The sequence below is a fragment of the Rhincodon typus genome, chromosome 4 (assembly GCF_021869965.1).
Source record: "Rhincodon typus isolate 14 chromosome 4, sRhiTyp1.1, whole genome shotgun sequence".
Classification (NCBI taxonomy): domain Eukaryota; kingdom Metazoa; phylum Chordata; class Chondrichthyes; order Orectolobiformes; family Rhincodontidae; genus Rhincodon; species Rhincodon typus.
This window is the reverse complement of record NC_063335.1, coordinates 49,145,420-49,169,567: the sequence shown is the minus strand read 5'-3', so window position 1 is coordinate 49,169,567 and position 24,148 is coordinate 49,145,420. Positions and strand designations below refer to the sequence as shown.

General features: G+C 41.3%; 1 protein-coding gene across 6 annotated transcripts in view; it reads right to left on the bottom strand.

Moving 5' to 3' along the window:
• Positions 1–24,148, bottom strand: part of LOC109917720 (neurocalcin-delta) — a 262,408-nt gene that overhangs the window by 5,916 nt on the left and 232,344 nt on the right. For all 6 annotated transcript variants that reach the window (XM_048596091.1, XM_048596090.1, XM_048596094.1 and 3 more), the window contains one exon: positions 19,279–19,677. In XM_048596091.1, coding sequence (XP_048452048.1) covers positions 19,279–19,677 — 399 coding nt within the window. The remainder of the gene's footprint in view (positions 1–19,278; positions 19,678–24,148) is intronic.

Here is a 24,148-nt window from a genome sequence, read left to right as displayed (position 1 = left end):
AGCTTTCCTGCACCTCTGATGCTGCTTGGCCTGCTGTGTTCATCCAGCTCTACACCTTGTTATCTCAGATTCTCCAGCATCTGCAGTTCCTACTATCCCTGTGCTAGTGTTCTTTGTTCTTTGTAATTTACATCACAATACTTCCCATGGAAGCACAATCCTGAAGCCAAGAATGTGATATCCCACTCCAAAATCTCAATCGTGTAAGTAGCTTTCAGTACCAGAACTTACAATCTTTCTGGAGCAAATTGTTATCACAGTGCTGATACAGCAAAATACTGATGATCTTCTGCCAGTAAGTAGTTCAATACTCTAACCTGTTTCTATTCATATTCCACAACGCAATCTAGAAAGATTGCAAGTAGGTTGCAGATTCCTTGACCTCCTAGTTTTGTTTTAGTAAGGCTGGAGGCATAAAGGCTGTGTATGGAGATGGTCAGTTGGCCACTCAGATTTCTTGGTAGCATTATGAAGAGCTTACTGACTCCATCTAAAATTGCACATTCAGATTCATACAGTACATTTTACGTCTAATTCAATTCAAATTGGCTGAATTGTTCTTCAGAGAACTCTGTGCCAAGAAAATCCTCCCAGTGGTGTAATAGAGGGCACTTACCCGACTGTGGAGTTAAATATAGTGAGAACTGGTGAGAATTTCTGACTCTGGCTGTGTGTGACCCTTGAGGGGGCATGAAGCTGATGCTGGCTCATGATAAACATTTGCCATTATTGACATCCCTCACCCGAATGACTACAGGCCATTCATTGGAGGTACAGTTAGTAAGTTTGCAGATGACAGCAAATTGGAGGTGTAGTAGACAGCAAAGGTTACCTCAGAGTACTGTATGTCATTTATATAAATGATCTGGATGTGAACATAGGAGGTGTGGTTAGTAAGTTTGAGGATAAAACCAAAATTGGTGGTACAGTGGACAGTGAAGAAGGTTATTTAAAAGCACAGTGGAATCTTGATCAGCTGGGCCAATGGGCCGAGGAGTGGCAGATGGAGTTTACTTTAGATAAAAGTGAGATGCTGTATTTTGGAAAGGCAAATCAGGGCAGGATCTATACACTTAATGGTAAGGTCCTGGGGAATATTGCTGAACAAAGAGACCTTGGAGTGCAGGTTCATAGTTCCTTGAAAGTGAAGTTGCAGATAGACAGGATAGTGAAGAAGGCATTTGGTAGGCTTGCCGTTATTTGTCAGTGCAATGAGTATAGGAGTTGGGAGGTTACGTTGTGGCTGTACAGGACATTGGTTAGGCCACTTTTGGAATACTGCGTGCAATTCTGGTCTCCCTGCTATAGGAAGGATGTTGTGAAACTTGAAAGGGCTCAGAAAAGATTTACAAGGATGTTGCCAGGATTAGATGATTTGTGCTATAGACAGAGGCGAATAGGCTGGGGCTATTTTCCCTGGAAAATCGGAGGCTGAGGGGTGGCCTAATAGAAGCTATAAAACAATGAGGGGCATTGATAGGAGGAATAGATGAGGTTTTTCCCTGGGGTGGGGAGTCCAATCCTATAAGGCATAGGTTTAAGGTGAGAGGGAAAAGATTTAAAAGGGACCTATGGGGCAACTTCTTACACAAAGGGTGGTGCATGTATGGAATGAGCTGCCAAAGAAAGTGGTAGAGGCTGGTACAATTACAGCATTTAAAAGGCATCTGGGTGGGTATATGAATAGGAAGGGTTTAGAGGGAGTATGGGTCATATGCTGGCAAATGGGACTAGTTTAATGTAGAATATCTAGTCGGCATGGATGAGTTGGACCGAAGGGTCTGTTTCCATGCTGTACAGCTCTATGACTTTAAGAGTGAATAATATGCAAAATACAAAATGTATCCCATATCCTTCTCTGCTATAAAGAACATTCCACTGAACGAGTGGAGTCAACAGGATAGATACTTCTCTTTTCGAATTCACATCAAGAACGTTTGAATAGCTTTGAGGATAGAAGCTGATAGAGCAATTGATTTATATGAGAATCACTGCCTCTAAGGAGATTTCTCATAGAAATAAATGTGCATGTACTGGACAGTCATCATCACTATGATGGTGGCAAATGATTGTTAAGAGACTGTATTCTGTAACCCAAAGTATTAGTAGGTTTACTATTAGTGTCAAATGTCTTCTGCAGCTTGAATTAGGGGCTTCTTCTTACGCAATTATTTTGTCAGTTTTCCATTTTCCTGTTTCCTCAGACAATACACTACATCTGGTTATAGCAGCTAGAATATTTTCAGCCTGGCCCCTAGGCTCCTGCAGATGCCACCACAAAGCCAATAAGAGATTGAGAAAAGTAACTCAAGGCAACAACCATCAAATGGCACCAGCTGATTTTAACTATTAGGCTTCCAGCAACCACTAGTAACATGGCAGACCCAGTACATTTTGAGGGTATGGCCTTGTTCCCATGGATGCACAATAGTAGATGGTCCACAGGCTTATCACCCAACAGGGAAATAGGCCCTGGGAAGGGAAAATGTGGGCTGACAGCAGTGCTTATTATTATGGATTACAGAGAATCACCCTTGCTCTTCCTAAACATTTCCAAGCTCCAATGCCTATAACATTTGGCTCCTTCAGAAACAAACAAAGCTTCTTTGCACAAATGCTTACAGTGACTTAAGTGAAGGCTTACCATGTTGAGTAGCTCATCAACACGTACAGTCAAAGGAACTCAGGCTTCCACTTCTCAATAGAATACAAAGTTAGTGATGAAGGCTAACTAAGCTCATTGGCCTGGCCAATCGAGGCAGCCACACCAGCTCACTCAAGCTGAATTGGAAGAGGCTGGCAAGTGTGCTTGAAATCAAAGGCGAGGTCAACTGAAAAGGATTAATAAATTAAATGGAGATGCAACATAAAAGGTGAATCAACAGGAAAGGATAATACAAAGGTGGGATGGCTGCAAAGGAAAGGAAGGTAATTCAATTTACAAGGCCTTTAAATACAGCTACAATCATAATATAGCCTCCGAGTTAAGTTAACATCACGCATGCCTTTATGGAGACTAGGTGATTGAACAGCCATCAGAAGCATGATTTACAAAGAAATTAACATACAGTTCATAATTGTTGCTGTTTTTCATGTATCTTACAATTAGTTTAAAATTTAAGTCACAAAATTGTTGCAGTCTGTTTACTTATTTGCTGCTTGGAACAAATTTCAGTGCAACTGACACGGTCATTTTTTTACCACATTCATTCAAGTACAACTCTCATCTTTCAGACTCACAGACTGCTATACTTGATGGTGACGTTGCCAATAACCACAGTCCATAATTGAATCCCTGGGAGCTAAAAATCACCTTGAACGAGTCCAAGAGAATTGAATGTCTGCTTGATGGGCAGTATAAAGTATATTCACAAAGTGTGTTTTCAGCTGTGCTAAAAGGACAATGTTCTTTTTTGTGGTTTAAAGTGTGAGTTGCCTACAAAAATAATATTTAGTCAATAGTACTTTTAGTCTTTTGGTATAATAAAACAATTATGATGTCAAATCTTGTTGTGTCATCCTTCCAGCTATTAAACTTTTAAACAAAATGTGAACTTCCAGTTATCTGCGTATACATAGATTGTAATACTGTCTCAGATAATCTGCTATTGAAATTCTCAATTTTGCCTTTCTTACCTCTAGACTCTATTTCAATCCACTCTTGGCAGATATATCACATTCTTCCCTCTGTAAACTTGAGGTCAACCAAAACTTTGCTGTCCATATAACTGTATAAAACATTGCAGAAGAGATTTATCATGATGTTTCCTGGGCTGGACAGTTTTACCTATGAAGAGACATTGGATAGACTGATGGTTTTCTTTGGAGCAGAGGAGACTGAGGGGGGACATGATTGAGATATCTAAAATTATAAGGGGCATAGACAGGGTAGACAGTAAGAAACTTTTCCCCTTTACATTTAAGATAAGGGTCAGGAGATTTAGGCAAGATGAGGGGGAAAATGTTTTCATCCAAAGAGTGGTGCGAATCTGGAAGTCACCACCTGTAAGGGTGGTAGAGGCAGAAACCGTGATTACATTCAAGTAGTTTTTAGATGTATACTTGCGATGCTAAGGCATGCACGGCTACGGGCCAAATGCTGGAAAATGGGATTTATAATAGCTAGTTGTTTTTGACCAGCACTGATTCAATAGGCCTTTTACTGTGCTGTAGACTTCTATGACTCTATATTTTAAGTTGCACCAAGTCCCATTCCAATATCATTCCTGTGCTGGATGTTGACATACAATGGATCCTGGTCAAGCAGTGTCATGCTTTTAAAATTCTTATCCTTGTTTTCAAAACTCTCATTGGCCACACTTCTCCATTTCTCTGTATACAGCTCCAGCACCACAAATCTCTTGGGATAACAGCAATTATCTCATTCTGGCCTCTTCAGCATCTCCAAGATTGGTCCGCCACCGATGGTTGTCCCTTAAGTTACTTCGTCCCCAGACTCTGGAAAACTGTTCCTATGTAGCTGTCTGAATACCTCACCTTGCTCCCTTAAGATTCTCCTTAAAACCTATCACTGTGACCGAGACTTTGATAATTGAATTTAGTACCTTATTATGTGTCTGTGCAAAGTTAAACTTTTTCCAACAGCAGAAATTACTGTACTAATGAATATACAAACAAAGAACAAAGAAAATTACAGTACAGGAACAGGTCCTTCGGCCCTCCAAGCCTGCACCGACATGCTGCCCATCAGAACTAAAACCCCCTACCCTTCCGGGGACCATATCCCTCTATTCCCATCCTGTTCATATATTTGTCAAGAGGCCCTTTAAAAGTCACTATAGTATCTGCTTCCACTACCTCCCCTGGTAGCGAGTTCCAGGCACCCAACACCCTCTGTGTAAAAAATTTGCCTCGTACATCACCTTTAAACCTTAAACCCATGGCCCCTGGTAACTGACTCTTCCACCCTGGGAAAAAACTTCTAACTGTCAACTCTGTCCATGCCCTTCATAATCTTGTAGACCTCTATCAGGTCTCCCCTCAACCTCTGTCATTCCAGTGAGAACAACCCAAGTTTCTCCAACCTCTCCTCATAGCTAATGCCCTCCATACCAGGCAACATCCTGGTAAATCTTTTCTGTACCCTCTCCAAAGCCACCACATTCCTCTGGTAGTGTGGCAACCAGAATTGAACACAATATTCTAAATGCAGCCTAACTAAGGTTTTATAAAGCTGCAACATTACCTGCCAATTTTTAAACTCAATTACCCGGCCGATGAAGGCAAGCATGCCATTTGCCTTGTTGACTACCTTTTCCACGTGCGTTGCCACTTTCAGTGACCTGTGTACCTGTACACCCAGATCCCTATCAGTATCTGCCCATCAGTACTCTTAAGGGTTCTGCCATTTACTGTATATTTTCCATCTGGATTAGACATTCAAAAATGCATTACCTCACATTTTTCCGGATTAAACTCCATCTGCCAACTCTCTGCCCAAGTCACCAACCGATCTATATCCTGCTGTATCTTTTGATGGTCCTCATCACTATCCACAATTCTACCAACCTTTGTGTCATCAGCAAACTTACTAATCACACCAGTTACATTCTCCTCCAAATCATTTATATATATTACAAACAGCAAAGGTCCCAACTCTGATCCCTAGTCACAGCCCTCCATTCAGAAACGCACCCTTCCACTGCTACCCTCTGTCTTCTATGACTGAGCCAGTTTTTTATCCATCTTGCAAGCTCATCTCTGACCCCGTGCGACTTTACCTTCTGTATCAGCCTGCCATGAGGGACCTTGTCAAAGGCCTTACTGAAGTCCACGTAGACAACATCCACTGCCCTACCCTCATCGATCATCTTCATCACTTCCTCAAAAAACTCAACCAAGTTAGTGAGACACGACCTCCCCTTCACAAAACCATGTTGCCTCTCGCTAATATGCCCATTGATTTCCAAGTGGGAGTAAATCCTGTCTCGAAGAATCCTCTCCAATAATTTCCCTACCACTGATGTAAGGCTCACCAGCCTGTAATTAGCTGGATTATCCCTGCCACCCTTCTTAAACAAAGAAACAACATTGGCTATTCGCCAGTCCTCATATGCATTGACACAATGGAGTCACAACTGTACAATTTCGTTTTTTTTTGCAAAGTAAGTAATTTATTCAAAGCCTGTGCATCACTTGGAGCAAACTCTGTACTAAAACACTGCATCACAATAATTGTTTTCCTCTCCTAAACTGAAGATGGTGCTATGATTGTGTTATTCCACGCACACGGATTATGCTTCATGAGAAATAAATGGCAGCCTACTAAATTTATACTGCATGATATTGTTAACTTGTATAGGATTACATAGGATATATAGCACAGAAATGGCCATTTGGGCTGTCCAGTCAATGCCAGCGTTTATGCTCCAATTGAGCCTCCTCCCACCTTTTCTCTACCTTTGTATACATTGATTCCCTTCTCCTCATCTGCTTGTGTAGCTTCTCTTTAAATGCATCTGTCATGTTGTCTTCAACTACTCCCTGCTGTAGTATATTCCATATTCTCATTACTTTTGACTGAAGAGATTTCTTTTGAATTTCCTCATTGGATTTCTTGACAATTGTCTTATAATGATGATCTCTGATCATGTTCTTTCCCTACAAGGGGAAGCATCCCCTCGGCTTCCACTCTCAATAAAGCTTTCATGTTTTTAAAGATTTTAATGGGGACACCCTTCAGCCTTCTATTTCTAAGAGAGAAGAGGTCTATCAATCCTTTCTTGATACGCATAAACACACAATTCTGATACCATTCTTGTAAATCTCTCCAGTGCTCCTACTTCCTGTTTATAATATGGAATGCAAGGTGCCATATAGTGTAAATCAACTTTTTTTTCCAATTCTATCCACATCCAAAATAAAAGCAAGTACTTGATTTTGTTTTTCTTATGGTCTTTCTAAGCTGTTGCACAATTTCTAACGATTTCTGTATTTGTACCCTGAGATTCTTTTGTTCATCAATCCCACTAAGAACGGCCCATTCCAAGAATAAGTGACTTCTCCACTCTTCCTATCAGAATGTACTAACTCGTATTTAGTGGTGTTGAACTTCATTTGTTAATTATTTGCAAAGTTTTATTAATCAATTTCTGATAGTTGATGCAGTCCTGAGTAATGACAAATCCCTCCAATTTGGTGACATGTTCAGATTTTGAAATGATGTTCTTGATTCCAAATTGATGCAAGTTGTGAACAGCAACAGGTTCTGGCCCTGATCCTTGTGAAACCTCCCATATTCAGTCACCTGAAATAACTACTCTTTCCTCACACTCTCTGCTTTCTGCCTTGAAGTCAGGTAGTCCATTCTACCCCCAACTCTGCAACCTCTGACCTTACCATTAGTTTATTACAGAGCATTTATAATGGGCCATTTGAAAAACCAGATAAATTAGATTTACTTTATTACCATATTTTACTTTCACATATAGCCATCATTGGTTGAACTAGCATTGAGTCCCCGTCCCTAGCTGCACTTGAGAAGGTAACGCGCTGCAGTCCATTTGGAATAGAGAGACACAGTGATGTTAGGAAGGAATTTGAGGATTTTCACCTCAGTGACAGTGAAGGAGTGGCGATATAGTTCCAAATCAAGACGGTGTGTGGCTTGGAGGCTATATCACTGCAAGTAACTAAAGAGGGGATAGATAGAACTTTGAAATAGTGGGGTGTTGACAGCTTTCAGGAGAAGGCACAGAGGAGGTGTTGAGACCTGGGGCAGATCAGAGCCATGATCTTACTAAATGGCAGGGTAGGTTTGAGGGGCTGAACGCTCTACTCCTTCTCCTGTTTCTTATGTTTTTTTTAGATTGTGACCCTTGGTTCTGGACTCCCTTGTCATCAGAGCATGTCTCCTGCATTTACCCTATCTAGTCATAGAGTTTAAAAGAATGTTGAATATTTCAAAAGTACAGGTATTCTTCTTCACTGTCCATTGTTCAGGGCCAAAGGATGTGGAAGCAGTGTCATAGAGTCATAGAGATGTTCAGGACAGAAACAGACCCTTCGGTCCAACTCTTCCATACTGACCAGATATCCAAAATAAATCTAGTCCCATTTGCCAGCATTTGGCCCATATCCCTCTAAATCCTTCCTATTCATATACCCATCCAGATGCCTTTTAAATGCTGTAATTGTACCAGCCTCCGCCAATTCTTTTGGCAGCTCATTCCATACATGCACCACCCTCTTCATGAAAAAGTTGCCCCTTAGGTCCTTTTTAAATCTTTCCCCACTCACCTTAAACCTATGCCTTCTAGTTTTGGACTCCACTACACTGGGGAAAATACCTCGACTATTCACTCTATCCATGCCCCTTTTGATTTTATAACTTCTATAAGATCACCCCTCAACTTCCAACACTCCAGGGAAAATAGTCCCAGCCTGTTCAGCCTCTCCCTACAGCTCAAATCCTTCAACCCTGGCAACATCCTTGTAAATCTTTTCTGAACCCTTTCAAGTTTCACAAAATCCTTCCTATAGCAGGGAGACCAGAGTTGAATGCAGTATTCCAAAAGTGGCCTAACCAATGTCCTGTACAGCCACAACGTGGCCTCCCAACTCCTCTACTCACCACACTGACCAATAAAGCCAAGCATACCAAATATCTTCTTCTCTATCCTGTCTACTTGTGACTACACTTTTAAGAAACTATAACCCTACACTCAAGGGTCTCTGTGTTGAGCAGGACTCCCCAGGACCTCACTATTAGGTGTATAAGTCTGGCTCTGATTTGCCTTTTCAAAATGCAGCACCTCATATTTATCTATATTAGACTCTATCTGCCACTCCTTGGCCCATTGTACCCTGAGATAACCTTCTTTGCTGTCCACTATGCCTCCAATTTTGGTGTCATCTGCATAACCATACCTTCTATGTTCACATCCAAATCATTTACATAAATGACAAAAAGCAATGGACCAAGCACTGATAACATAGTATGGAGCTGGAGGAACACAGCAGGCCAGGCAGCATCAGAAGAGCAGGAAAGTTGACGTTTCGGATCAGGATCTGTGTGGCACACCTCTGGTCACAGGCCTCCACTCCGAAAAGCAATCCTCCACCACCATCGTCTGACTTCTACCTTTGAGCCAGTTCTGTATCCAAATGGCTAGTTCTCTCTGTATTCCATGCGATCTAAGCAGTCTACCATGAGGAACCTTGTTGAATGCCTTAGTGAAGTCCATAAAGATCACATCCACCGCTCTTCCCTCATCAATCCTTTCGTTACTGTTCTTATACTTTTGTTTTAGAATCAGAGAGGCTGAGTGTCATCTGGTAAATGAGGGTCGGGAAGGCAAACCCTAGCTAATTGGTGATGAATGCTCACAATTGAGTGCACAGTATCATGTGCTACAACATACAGCAGCTTGGTTGATAAAGAGTTCATGGAAGCAAGAGGTGTCTCATGGCTGGAAGAATCTCAAGGAAGGTATGAGGGGATATGCAGCATCAGGGCTATAACAAAAAGGAACCTAGATGGCAAAGGTGACAGAAGCAAGCTGCAGATGTAGCTTAGGGCCTCTTAGATATAAGAATGTCTAGTGTTCCTCATTTGTGTCTTGGAAGTGAATAAGAAGGGGGCAGGGTAAAAGTGCTTTGAAAGCTGTCTGATAGTGGAGAAAAGAAACTTGGAATAAAAGCACTACGTCAAGGTGATCTTAGAGTAGCGGAGACTGAGACCCAAAGCACTTGATACACAATGAGATCAAGTCCTGTCAGTAAACCAGTTATGTCTCAGATAAACTCAAGCCAGCATTCCTTGATAGTGGGAACTGCCGACACTGGAGAATCTGAGATAACAAGGTGTAGAGCTGGATGGTTTTCTGAAGAAGCGTCCAGACCTGAAACGTCAGCTTCCCTGCTCCTCTGATGCTGCTTGGCCTGCTGTGTTCATCCAGCTCTACACCTTGTTATCTCAGCATTCCTTGGACTTTAGCAAGTGAAGTCTGGGTGGCTCATATCATGGGAACAACCAAAATGTGACAGAATAAAAGTTTTGCTGAGAGCCAGTGCATCAAACGTGAAGGTGAGGGAGTAGTTGAATAATCTGGGAGCTGTAAAACTGTTAACAATGAATGCAAGGCCAAAGGCTAGGCAGCTGTTTGAAAATGATGTCGTAAATAATTTGTAGTAGAGTTTATTTTCCCAGGTTTGAATGCAGAAGCTGCTTATGGGGGAACAGAGTTGAGATTGATGGTGAGGGATGCAGACATGAGTTTAGTCATGGCTTTGGTCAGAGATCAAACCTATGGTAAGGAGCAAAGGGGGTGACTGTGAATATGGGTAGGAGATTTCATGGAAGGGGAGGCTGAACTGATGTCCACAGGAAAAGATAGAATGGAAGCTGAGCTGAACATTGATATCATTGAGGGTAAGGTATTGTTCAAGAACGAGCCCGAGGGAAAATGGCAGAAGAGCTGTACATTTTTTGGGCTAAAACTCGAGGTGAATTTGGGAGTGGTGGAAGTGGTAAACAAAGAAAAATTCAACTGAGGGGCAAGGTGTGTGGAACAAGGTGAAGGAGGAGGAACAACAAAAGGAGAAACAAATTCTCAACCCTTTATTTGTTTGGTAGGATTCTAACTAGGAAAGTGTATTTTCCTCTTGCCTTCATTTCCACTGGGACCTAAGTGGGGCTTAAACCCAGTGTTTCTGCTGTAAATGCACTGTAATTTATGCCAGCAACTAATGCAAAAAATGTGAAATCTCCTGCTGTAGCACAAAACTAGGAAAATATTACGAGGCCTAAAAATCTAGTTTCACTTCTGACAGAAGCGACTTCAATTCTAAGCAAAAACGTGCTGAAACGTGACCAGGATGTCTCACAGACCAAGAACTGAGTAGTGCCACAAAATCTAGAGCTTTTATTTCCATCCATGTTTAAAGGGGATAATCCAGAAAAAAACAGCCAAATAAAACAAAACTTACGGTGAAGGAAAAAAATTTGATCACAATATGGAATCATTTACAGTTGTGTTGGTACAACACTGCTTCTGGGAAAGGAAAGGGTTTGGGCTCAGCTGGTTACACAAGTTGCAAACTTTCAATACATACTGTCAATATACTGTCAGCTCTTAAAGGAACATAGCCATTGTATGTTTGTAAAAACAATGAAGAATTTGGCGAAATGTTAATATCATAATAATCCTTGTGTTTATAATAACATGTAGTCTTTAACAGCAACTGCAGTGGAATAAAACTAAGAACTTACAAGAGGCAAAAACATATTCGAAAGAATCATGTTCCTCCAATCTCGAATATAGATTTCTCTGAAGAGAACGTGCTCGGCTGTAAACCAGGTAATCTTCAATGCTGAAGTAATCACTGCTGCAGAGTATAGATTCCAGATTGGGAGCTGCTGGGTGCACAGACTTAGCAATTTACTGTACTTTTGTATGTGTGCATACTGAGAGCCCTGAGAACTGAACGTGGACTGAGATAAGTACACAAAGTGTTCTGATATACAGTTAGGCTTCTTCTTTAAGTGTCAGAATGATAAAACACTGCATGGCCAAAGAACTGAGCCTGTCCCCTAAAGTAATCTAAATGGCAGAAAGACTGAGAATAAATTTGGGAATAATGTATTAGACCTTTTATTCATACATTGTGCATGGGAAATCCTGTCTCACTAACCTGATTGAAGAAGTGACAAAGAGGATTGATGAAGGCAGAGCAGTGGACATTGTCTATATGAATTTCTGACAAGGTTCCTCATGGTCAACTGGTTAACAAGGTTAGATCACATGGAATACAGGGAGAACTAGCCATTTGGATACAAAATTGGCTTGAAGATAGGAGACAGAGGGCAGTGGAGAGTTGCCTTGTGGACTGGAGGCCTGTGACCACCGGTGTGCCACAAGGTTCGGTGCTGGGTCCACTGCTTTTTGTGATTTACGTAAATAATTTGGTAATGAATATAGGAGGTATGGTTAGAAAGTTTGCAGATGACACCAAAACTGGTGATGTAGTAGACAGCAAGGAAGGTTACCTCGGAGTACGACAGGACTTCGATCAGATGGGCTGATGGACCAAGGAGTGGCAGTCGGAGTTTGATCTAGATAAATGTGAGGTGGTATATTTCTGGTAGGGCAAATCAGGGTATGACTTATACACTTAATGGTAAGGTCCTGGTGAGGGTTGCCGAACAAAGAGACCTTGGAGTGCAGGTTCACAGGTCCTTGAAAGTGGACTCACAGGTACACAGGGTAGTGAAGAAGGCATTGGGTACGCTTGCCTTTAGTGGTCAGTGCACTGAGTATAGGAGTTGGGAGACCATGTTGCAGCTGTACAGCACATTGGTTAGGCCAATTCAGTTCTGGTCTCCCTGATTTTGTGAAACTTAAAAGAGTTCAGAAAAGATTTGCGAGAAAGTTGCCAGGGTTGGAGGGTTTGAGCTATAGGGAGAGGCTGAGTAAACTGGGGCTATTTTCCCTGGAATGTTGGAGGCTGAGGAGTAACCTTATAGAAGTTATTAAATCTTGAGGGTCATGAATAGGGTGAATAATAAAGGTCTTTTCCCCAGGGTAGGGGAGTCCATAACTAGAAGGTTTAGGGTGAGAGAGGAAAGGTTTAAAGGGGATCCAAGGGGCAACTTTTTCATGCAGAGGGTGGAGCGTGTATGGAATGAACGGCCAGGGGAAGTGGTGGAGGCTGGTACAATTACAACATTTAAAAGGCATCTGGATGGGTATATGAATAGAAAGGGTTTGGAGGGGTATGGGCCAAATGCTGGCAAATGGGACTAGATTATTTAGGTTGGTGTGGATGAGTTGGACCAAAGGGTCTGTTTCCACGCTGTACATCTCTATCACGTTATGACTCTATTTCCACATCCTTTGGCCCTGAACAACATTCCAGTGGACAGAAAGGAATAATAAATGTCCTCTTGAAATATTCAACGTTCTTTCAAATAACCTACACCATTGAAATGTCTGTATTACTGTGATCCTCCAGGAAAAAGATTGCTGGTGACTATTCTGAATCATCTTAATTTATTTCACTTGAATAGAATGTATGACTGATGATCTGAACTGTCTTGAGAGAATATTCGGCAGTGAGGCTTAAAGGGAATTAGGGTCAAATTTTCACCATCGAGGCAGGAATCATGAGCCAGGCCATTTCCCAACGTTGTGTCTGCCATGTTACTTTTATGGTCAGGTGGCAGAGACAGGCCGGATTGGGACAGCTACCTCCAAAAGCAAGAATAGAGGTGAGCAGATCCCATGGTGGGCAAGTTAGAAGGCCCACTTAATTCACTGGAATATCAGTTTGCTTCTGTAAATAGCTGTTAGGTACTCACACCTTCAGTCCTCACTTACTCTGATTTCCTGAGCCCCCTCCATACTCCTCATGTTGCCCCACCTGGTATCCAGTATGGACTGAACTCTTCAGCCCTATATTTAACATCGGAAAGTTTTTGAGATGCCCATGAAACTGCTAGATGACACAGTAAACATCTTCAAAAATTAAATATCTTTAAACATTTTGGTAGATCATAGACATTTCAGTAGGTCACTAAACTTTCATAGCAAACCTCAAGTCCCACCAACATCAGCATCAACAATACCTGTTGAGATGAATCTATTATTCGAATTCGTAATGGGAGTCTATTGCACAATTGTGTTACTAAAATCTTTACAGCTGAATAGAAGCTGGCCATCTGTTTCACTGCTTCAAAGGTTGGACAGATAACTGGACTGCCAATCAAAGAAAAGAAATCAAATGGGAAAGCTGATACATTAAAATCTGAACCTCAATCCTCTTGCATGTAGAAAAACAATTTATCCACCAGATAAAATACTCTAATGCATCTGAACACATTTTCATTTACACACTGCTAGTCAATTTAGTGGTCACTTGTCTTTTCTAAACAAAGCCCTATCATTAATCAGAACACTAAAAATATTTAATGTATTATACACCATCACATTACGAAATGCAAAGTTGACAACAGCTTTTGAATTATCTGTCAAAAGGTTCGACTCCAGACTAGGCCTCCCCCATGATTCATAACATCTCCTCCAAATACTATTCTGACTCCATTGAAACAGTGACAGTGCACAAAATACTCAACCTTATAACTATATGGACAAGGGTGGGATTGTTGCATGCAGGCTCACTACCCTTCTACCCTCTGCTGTATGAGGGCCCTTACCCTCAGGCCATAGAAATCCCAGAGATGGGAATGGAGGCAGGATTCTGAGAATCGGCCTCTGCTCACCATTTTTAAAATTTGCTTACCTTGGTTTCAACACAACCAGAGGCAAAAACATCCAGCCCTTGATTTCAAATGAGGTGAGCTCATCTGATTCAAGGCCCAATGTAATTGGGGAAGGTCTTCATTCTGAAACTAAAAATAGAAGACTCTGTGACTCAATCCAATCTGAAACAGACAAGATTTTGCTCGATGATTTCATGTTAAATTAAAAATTACCAACAAAGTTTTTCATTAGGAAGCAAACATAAATTAGTACCTTATCTTCAAAATCTGTTTTTGATAGATCCAAGGATGTCATTCCCTTGGATCCATCTGGAAATTGGGAGTGAAGGTTTAGTAATTAATCCAAATAATTTGATTTAGCCCAGATGAGATTGATTAATTCTTCATGAGACCCCTACACAGAGCACCATATGGAAGGGTAAAAACTGATGAATTACTTGTTGCTTCATTTAGACTGCACTTCATTTTGCATTTCATAGCGGAGCAGCAATGATTAAAATCCATAAAAATAAACGTAACCACGCCTCTGCCTCACCCCACATCTGGGAATGTTGGCAGGGTAGTGCAGGAGGACTAAAAGTTTAAAACAACAAAAGATAAACACCCTTAGGAATGTATCAAGAGGTGGATATTACATTGGTAAAATTACAGTTTCCTACTGGACTATAGGCAAGGCTGTACATTCTGTCAAAAGAAGAGACCCTGGATCGAGAAAAAAACTAAATAATCTACAAAACAAATAGGTCATGTTGCTGATTTACTGAGAGTACAAAAAGCACAGTTGATATTCAGTACTTAACATGGGAAATTAAACATCTGCCTGGAACAGACTATATGAGTCTTTAGCCTGTGACTGTATGTTTTGATCATAAGATGATTAGGTCATTCAGCCCTTTGAGTCTGCTCTGCCACTCAATAAGATCATGACTGATCTGAGTGTGGCCTTAACTCCACATTTCTGCCTGTCACCTATAAGTGTCAAGTTCTTTTATCAATCAAAAGTCTGCCTAACTCAGCCTTAAATATATTGAGTGACCCAGCCTGCAATGGTCCCTGTGGAAGAGAGTTCCATTGACAAATGGCCTTCAGGGAAGAAATTCCTTATCATTGTCTTAAATGGGAGACCCCCTGGTTCTAGATTGGTCCACAAGAGGAAACATCATTTCAGTTACTAGCCTGTCAAGCTCTCTCACGAGTTGTATACTGCAGAAAGATCATCCCTCACTCTTTAAAAATCCAATTAGTATCGGCCCAACCTAATCAAACTTTCTTTATGAGGCAACCCTTTCATCTCAGAAATCTGCCTGGTAAATCTCAAAATCATCAACAGAAACTCTTAATTTATTTATTTTACAAAAGCATATGCCTAGGTAAATTATAAGGCACTGTGGATTGTGCTCCAGAGATTTGGATGCCCAAGAAACTTCATCACAATCCTCCAATTGCTTCGTGATGATATGACTGCAACTGTTCTGAGTGGGACATCTGATATAGACTCCTTCTAAATCTGGACTGGATTCAAATAAGGCTGAGTAATAGCCCCATACTATTCACAATCCACCTGACTGTTGCTATTCAAGAGATCAACTGCCCCATAGTGAGACTATTAAACACTGTTTAGATAGAAAACTCTTTAACCTCAGTTAAAATTAAACTGACCACCACACACATACATGAACTGCAATACGTTGATGACTACAGTGTCATTAGTCATTTTGCTATAGACCTGCAAGCCTTCCCAAGCTCTTCAGTTCTGCTCATGAGAGACTCAGTCTGCCCTTGAAGGAATGGAAACAAACCTCGTGTCAACACAGACCTGGTCAAATATTCCACATCCCATATGTGTTGAAGTGCTGACTCTGGAATATGGTGAGCCCTTTCCAGACCATGGCAGCCACCTTTCTGAGAAGGTCACCGTTGTTAAGAAGACCCAATACCGGATCAGCCCTGCCAGCCCAGCCATTTACAACAGTGTTTGACAAAAAAGACCTCTACCATTCTTCAAATGCCCCTGTGTACAGAGTAATTATCATCACTACATTCCTGTTCAGAAATGAAACCTTACACTAGAGACTATGCAGAAATTCCACCAGCAATGGCTCTGCCATACTCTTATTCAATGGGAGTACTATGGAGCAAATGCTAGCGTTCTCCCTGAAGCCAGTTCTACAAACATTTAGGCAAAACTCCTACAAAACCAGCTACCAGATATTGTATCCAGATGTTTGAGATGCATTTTCCCACCAGGATCTATTTCTCAACTACCAGATGGCCTGTGTTCTGGGGCAGACAAAGGAAACACTATAAAGATACTCTGAACCTCTCCTTGAAGCATGGCATTAATGACTCAGAGGACCTCACCACCGGTTGTTCAAAATGGTGACAATTTGTCCATCGAGTTGCATCACACTTTGAGTCTAAATGTTTCAATCATCAACAGAGCAGCAGCAGAGGAGGGAAGAAAATGAAACAAATCCTGCATTCTGGAACCACACATCTATTGGCCATCCAATTGCCCAAAGATGTGTGTGTTGAGAATCAGCCTATTCAATCACATGAAGACCCACGGCAGAAACTCACAACACTGACAGCAATCATCTTTGAATTGAAGAACATATGACGATGGCTACAATTGCCATGAAGACCAAACTTATTGAATCTTCAAGAAGAATAAGCATGAATGAACTCTTATTATATTGTGCTCCATTCATTACTTCACCAGAGACTCCCTCCACTGCACCATCCATCTCAGAGAAGGACAGTGCAGCTAAGTCCACAGGAACACCATCAATTCCAAGTTCCCCGGCAAAACAGAAACCAGCCCAATGTGGACTTCTAACACTCTCCTTTCCCTGTCACTGTAGGAATATAAAATTTCTTGGGATTCCCAACTTTCAGAGTACCGCCAGCCTGATAATCTGCTTTGTTTCAAGGAATGGTCTATTATTGTCTTCAGAGAGAAATTAAGGTTGAACAATAAATGCAATCTTGTCAGCACTGCCCACATCTCATATAGAAATAATTTTTAAAGCTACAAGCTGCTTCATTCCTAAAGTTATGGCTGAAGATCCATTGGGTCGTTGAAACAACTCAAAACATAATGGACTTAATGTAAATAAAACAAACATCACAAAGAATTTTCACAGGATGTCTTCACCACTGCAACTTTAGTGGCTGTGATAATGTACACAGAAAGATATAAGGAAATTCATTATCAATTACTTTGCTGGTCCTAACAAAAGTAGAAATGTTGGGTTGTATTTCTTGTATAGAGATATGAGCCCCTCTCTGCCTGCTCTTTTGTTTTAAATTTGGGAACAGAAACTGAATTTTAAAATCAAGCTTTTACAGGAAACTCTCAAGAGTTCTCTTAATTGTCCACTGTGACTGTGTCAAAATATTGGCTGAGATCCTGGAGAAATGGCATAAATGACAGTTCCCTCTGCAGTTTCTGTTACATTTCAGTGAACAATCAGAAAAAAATGAAGCGCAGAAATGTATGCTCAATAGTGTCATGGACCTCTATGCTAATCCCTGTACATCAGCAAGACGGGATCAGTGTAAGTTTACTTGAACCATATTCCCAACAGACTGACTATTGTTTATAGTGGTGGATAAATATCAACTGAGCCTCCCACGATCAAAAAAGCATATTTAAAATCCAGCCTCCAAGGTAAAATTGGGAGTTGAATTTAAAACTGAATGCTGCTGCACGTGGCTCCAAGAAACCCAGCTGTGAAAGTGACACGTGAGCTGTCAGCACATGCCAGGTTAAGTGATTTATAACAGCACTGCTTTGGCCCTAAAAGATTGGAGTGCTCCACCCATTTCCCCAGTCTTCACCAATTCCAGTCTTCATTCTTTCCAAAGTCCCAGTCTTCCCAATTGCTAACTTTTCCACACATGCCCTAGCCTTCAGACAATCAGACCTAAGTGCTCACTCCTGTTTCTCAACCCCCTCCTGATGGTAGTCCAGATTGGCGGGGAACAGCCACAAGGGTTATGACCTGCGATCTGCTACTGAAGGTATTCCCTCCTGCTTGAGTTTTGTATTCACGAACATTAAACAAGAACTAAATCAAAAACACCCAAGTGAAATCCTTCTATTAAGAACAGCCCTGCCCACATTCCCTACTCTAGCTCCAGAGATCATAGTAGGGAACTTGAACATACTGTACATCTGTCTCAAATACACAGTGTAAGGTAAACTGCCATGTGCTTGGGTGAAGCTCAATCAAGTCTGCCCTTACAAAGTGCCTCAACTTGAATCTCAAAAGCAGACACTCCACAAACATTTATTGTAAGTTTTAATTTTAGTTTTCACATTGTGGGTGTTATTATAACATTTACCACTGGATGGAAACCAGATAGCAGCAAACTGATAGCTTGCTTTACATCCTGCACAGAAATATATCTGGCATTTGCAGGATGGGATAGTCAATTCACATTGCCCATTTGTCCCCAATAATAAAAAGTAAGCCATAGTCTTTATTGCATGCTGTTTTTTGTCACCTATGCCTTTCCTATATTTTTTGGCTATCATTTACATATCCTACAAGCATATCCAACTGAGACAATGTTCTCCAATGCCAACTTGATACCTGGACTCAAGAGGTTACCTACTGAACCAAGCAGATACTCAGCAACTTAAATCAGGCAATCACCTGTCATTTTATTCTATTTCTATTTCCCTAATTCATTTTGCTGGTCAGCATCTGAGTACAGTCTTTAGTCAAAGATGGAAGGTCACAGTGATGTCTATGGGTATTAGACAATGATGCTTATGGATAAATGAATTTCCAAGAGGTTCTTATATCTTTAATAAACCTGGCACCCACACAGTCTTCACTTAGCAAGAAGAGCATACCTTTTATTGATTTGGAGCACTATAGTATAGGTGTTTTAGCACACAGTCTAAACCCAGCTCAGGACACCAGGGGGGACAAAGATCACAAGGATATTAAATGGGTTCTAAATCATCAATAAAATAAGCATCTGTTATAATATATAATAAATTTGAAGCATTGAAAGATTACCTGAACAATCTCTAACATTTCTGACTTGCTGATGTATCCATTTCCATCGAGATCATACATGCTGAATGCCCACTTTAGTTTCTGCTCGAGTTTGCCTCTCGATGTAACACTCAGTGCAATGATAAATTCTCGGAAATCTATTGTCCCATCTCCATTGGCATCAAAAGTGCGAAAAACGTGCTCAGCAAATTTGGAAGCATCCCCATAGGGAAAGAAGTTCCCGTAAATTTTCTTGAATTCTTCCATTGATAAATTCCCACTGGGGCAATCCCTGAGGAAGCCCTTGTACCACTCTTGGATTTCATGCTCTGTGAAGTCTGTGCTGTCCAGCAAATCCTGCATCACCTCAGGCCGTAGTTTGCTGTTTTGCTTCCCCATCTTGAACTTGAAAATGTTCAGCTGCAGAACAATTCCAAAAGAACATTGATTTAAGTCAGAGTTAAGAGCAGGAGCCAATTTAATCTGCCAAGGAAAAAGATATTTCTGACTAGCAACTGCGTGATGTCAAAGATTTTTTAAAAATTGAAAAAAAATAACACGCTGAAAATAGAAACAGAAAATATTCAATATAATCCATGGGACACTCAACAACAGAAGGATACAAGTAAGTTAATCTCGTGTTTGTGAACCATAGGATGATCTTTATTTGAGAGAGTTCTAAAGCATTACCAATAAGATCTCTTGCGTATTCACGTCAGAAGAGACGTCTTGCTGGATATTAAAAAGACACTGAATTAATGAGATAGATTTCTCAAGATATTTTCACACTATATTTGTTGAGGGAACCAGAAAAAAAGTTCACCATTGCTGTCAGTCAATTTAAACACATGTAATGTAATGATCTATTCCAATCCAATTTATATCACCAGATAATAATTCAGAGGAGACAGCTCTTGTGGCAAGGGAGTAGATACCCTCCCTCTGAGCCAGAAGGCCTAAGTTGAAGTCCCATCTGCTCAAGAGGTGTAACACAACGCATCTGAACAGGCTGATTGTAAATATCTACAATACAGTAGAATTTTTTAAAAAAATGTCACTTTTCTTAAAAGTTATTTGAAAAAACATTCATTGTTAGTTTGTTTGCAGATTAATGTAATAGAATTAATTACCAAAGGCATTTCTGAGGAACTTTAAATTGTATACAAGTCTGGGACAATCAAATTGATTGGAGTTTTTTTGTATTCATTCATGGGATGTGGGCATTGCTGGAACAGGCCAGCATTTACAGACATCCCTAGTTGCCCTTGAGAAGATGATGGTGAGTCATGTCCTTGAATCACTGCAACCCATGTGCTGTAGGTAGATCCAGAATTTTGACCCAGATGGCAATTTGGTTCCAAGTCAGAATGGTGAGTGTCTTGGAGGGGTGTTTCCATGTATTTGTTGCCCTTGTCCTTCTAGAAATAAAGGGGTCGTGGGTTTGGAAGATGGTGTCTAAGAAGCTTTGGAGAATTTCTGCTGTGCATCTTGTGGATGGTACACACTGATGCTACTCAGCATCGATAGTGGAGAATGTTAATGTTTGTAGATGTGGTACCAATCAAACGGGTTGCTTTGTCCTGGATGGTGTCAAGCTTCTGGAGTGTTGTTGGAGCTGCACCCATACAGGCAGAGGACTTTTCCACCACATTCCTGACTGTGCCTTGTCAGAAGTGGGCAGACTGTAGTGAGTCAGGAGATGAGTAACTCAGCGCAAGATTCCTAGCCTCTGACCGGCTCCTGTATTCGCAGTATTTATATGGCTATGTCAGTTCAGTTTATGATCAACAGTAACCCCCAGCTTGATGATAATGGATGATTCAGTTAGCATTTCTCTCAGTGGAGATGGTCATTGTCTAGCACTTGTGTGGTATGAATGTTACTTGCCACTTACCCGCTCAAGCTTGGATATTGTCTATGTCCTGCTGTATTTGGTCATGGATTGTGCTCTAAATGATGAGTTTGTAGATTGATTTTGTGTATACATTGTGGAACCAAGCAGAGATAAAGCTATCTTAGATCTAGAATTTAGTAATGAGGCTCGGATAATGAGGAACGACGTAATAAAAGCCACACTGGGAAACAGTGCTCATAAAAGCATTCAATTCCACGTTAAGTTTGAAAGTGACATACTCCAATAGCAAACAAGAACCTTAAACTTAAACAAAGCCATTTACGTACGTCTAAGGGGTTGGGTTGATTGGGTCATTAGACTTAAGGTTATGGTGGAAAAATGAACAGCGAAAACATTTCTTAAAAATTTGAAATGCATAAAATCATTTCACTGAAAAACAGCAAGGAAGTCATTTTAAAAACTGTTATGATGAAAAGTAGAGGCTTGTGTAGCTGCAAAGAACGTCAGCAGGTCTGAGGATTGGGAGTGTTTTAGAAACCAGCAAAAGGCCACCAAAAAGTTACGTCATTATAGTACAACTTACCAGTTGCATATCAGAAATAGAGAGTAATCTAGAGGCCAAGAAGAGGACGGAATTTTTTATTAACTCATGGGATGTGGGTGTTGCGAGCTGGGCCAGTAATTATTGCCCATCTCTAATTGCCCTTTGATCGGAGTGGCTTTCTTGGGCCATTTCATAGGACAGTTAAGAGCCAACTGTGGGCCTGTAATCACATGTAGACCAGGCCAAGTAAGGACAACAGATTTCCTTCCTTAAAGGACATTAATGTTTTATCGCAGTAATCAACAGTGGTTTTTTGCAAGCTTTTCTTTTCGTCACCAGCACCCTTCCCACATTTTCTGGTTGTTATTTACATATTATAGAAGTGTATTCCAGCTGAGACAATGCACTCCAATACCAACCTGTTACCTTAACTCAAGACATCATGGTTCAACCATGGCTGTCATTGGGATAGCTTTGAATTCCAAATTCTTATTCACTTCATCATTGCCACGAAATCAATAATATCAACAGGGATAAAGTGTCGGAGAAAATCATGAGAATAAAATCTGACAAATCCCTGGGACCTCATACATTATGTTTCTGAAAGAGATAGCTGCAGGGATTATAGATGCGCTGGCTAAGATTTTCCAAAACTCCTTAGATTTAGCTGCATCAAATTATAAGTTGTCAAATGTAATACCACTTTTCAAGAAAGGAAGTGGGAGAGAAAACAGAGCATGACAGACCAGAAACCTTAACAAACTGGGAAAGTGCTGAAATCAATTGAGGAAATCTTAACAATGCACTTAGGAAAGTAGAGTACAGTACAACATGGGCTATTATTTTCCTTTGTTTTGTTTGAAGTGTGAGGCGGGAGTCTTTAAAGGTGAGAAACGCCTCCCCACCTTACTCCTACCAATGAGGAAAGCCGTCAGCTTGTTGAACTATCGATGGCACAGATGAGAAGCCCTGCCAGAAGCTGCCAGCCAATCAGATGCCAGCATCCACCAGGAGCATTGGAGGCCCAGTCTGCACACCCTGATGCAAAACAGAAATTGCTGACAAAACATAGCAGATCTGGCAGCATCTGTGGGACGAAACCAGATTTAACATTTCAAGTCCAGTGACCCTTCATCAGACTCTTCATTTGTTTTATGTTTATTCATATCCTGAAGACTAGAAGGGTCTAGGCCCAAAATGTCAGCCTTCCTGCTCCTATGATGCTGCTTGGCATGCTGTGTTCATCCAGCTCTGCACCTTGTTGTCTCAGGATCAATGAGGAGATGTGTTTTTTTTGGTGAGGGAGAGGGGTGGGTGATATTTGCATGTTGAGGGTCACTAGGAGGCAGGGGATGTCACAAAAGTCCGGACCAACGGCAGAGAGGTGGCTTTCAGTGGCCACTCCCACCTCAACTGCCCCTAGATTGGGACAGATGGAAGCCCCAATCTAACCCGGCAAAGAGGCCACTTTGTTTTTCTATCAGGAAGGCAGCCCTTTTCCTGGCCTGCTGGAAGAGCAGGTAATTGGGCCAGTGGCAGGTTGAGACTTTTAGTGTGTTCATTAGTTGCCTGTGGACCTTAAGACTATAAGACATAGGAGCAGAAATTAGGCCATTCGGCCCACCGAGTCTGCTCCGCCATTCAATCATGGCTGAAAAGTTCCTCAACCCCATTCTCCTGCTTTCTCCCTGTAACCCTTGATCCCAATGATAATCAAGAACCTATCTATGTACTCAATGACCTGGCCTCCACAGCTTTCTGTGGCAGTGAATTCCATAGATTCACCACTCTCTGGCTGAAGCAGTTTCTCCTTATATCCGTTCTGAAAGGTCTTCCCTTTACTCTAAGGCTGTGCCCTCGGGTCCTAGACTCTCCTACCAATGGAAGCATCTTCCCAACATCCACTTTGTCCAGGCCATTCAGTATTCTGTAAGCTTCAATTAGATCTCCCCTCATCCGTCTAAACTCCAATGAGTATAGTCCCAGAGTCCTCAAACATTCCTCATATGTTAAGCTTTCCATTACTGGGACCATTCTCGTGAACCTCATCTGAATCTGCTCCAGGGCAGTACATCCTTCCTGAGATATGGGGCCCAAAACTGCACGCAATACTCTAAATGTGACCTGACCAGAGCCTTATAAAGACTTAGCAGTACATCCCTGCTTTTATATTCAAGTCCTCTCAAAATAAATGCCAACATAGCATTTGCCTTCCTGACTACTGGCTCAACCTGCAAGTTTACCTTGAGAGAATCCTGGACTAGAACTCCCAAGACCTTCCCACCTAGATGTTAGTCACTGATGTAGTGGGAAGGATGGAGTATCTATTTAGAGCCAAAGCACCTGATCATTTAAAAACCAAAAGAACTGCGGATGCTGTAAATCAGGAACAAAAACAAAGTTGCTGGAAAAGCTCAGCAGGTCTGGCAGCATCTGTGAAGGAGAAAACAGAGTTAACGTTTCGGGTCCGGTGACCCTTCCTCAGAACTGAT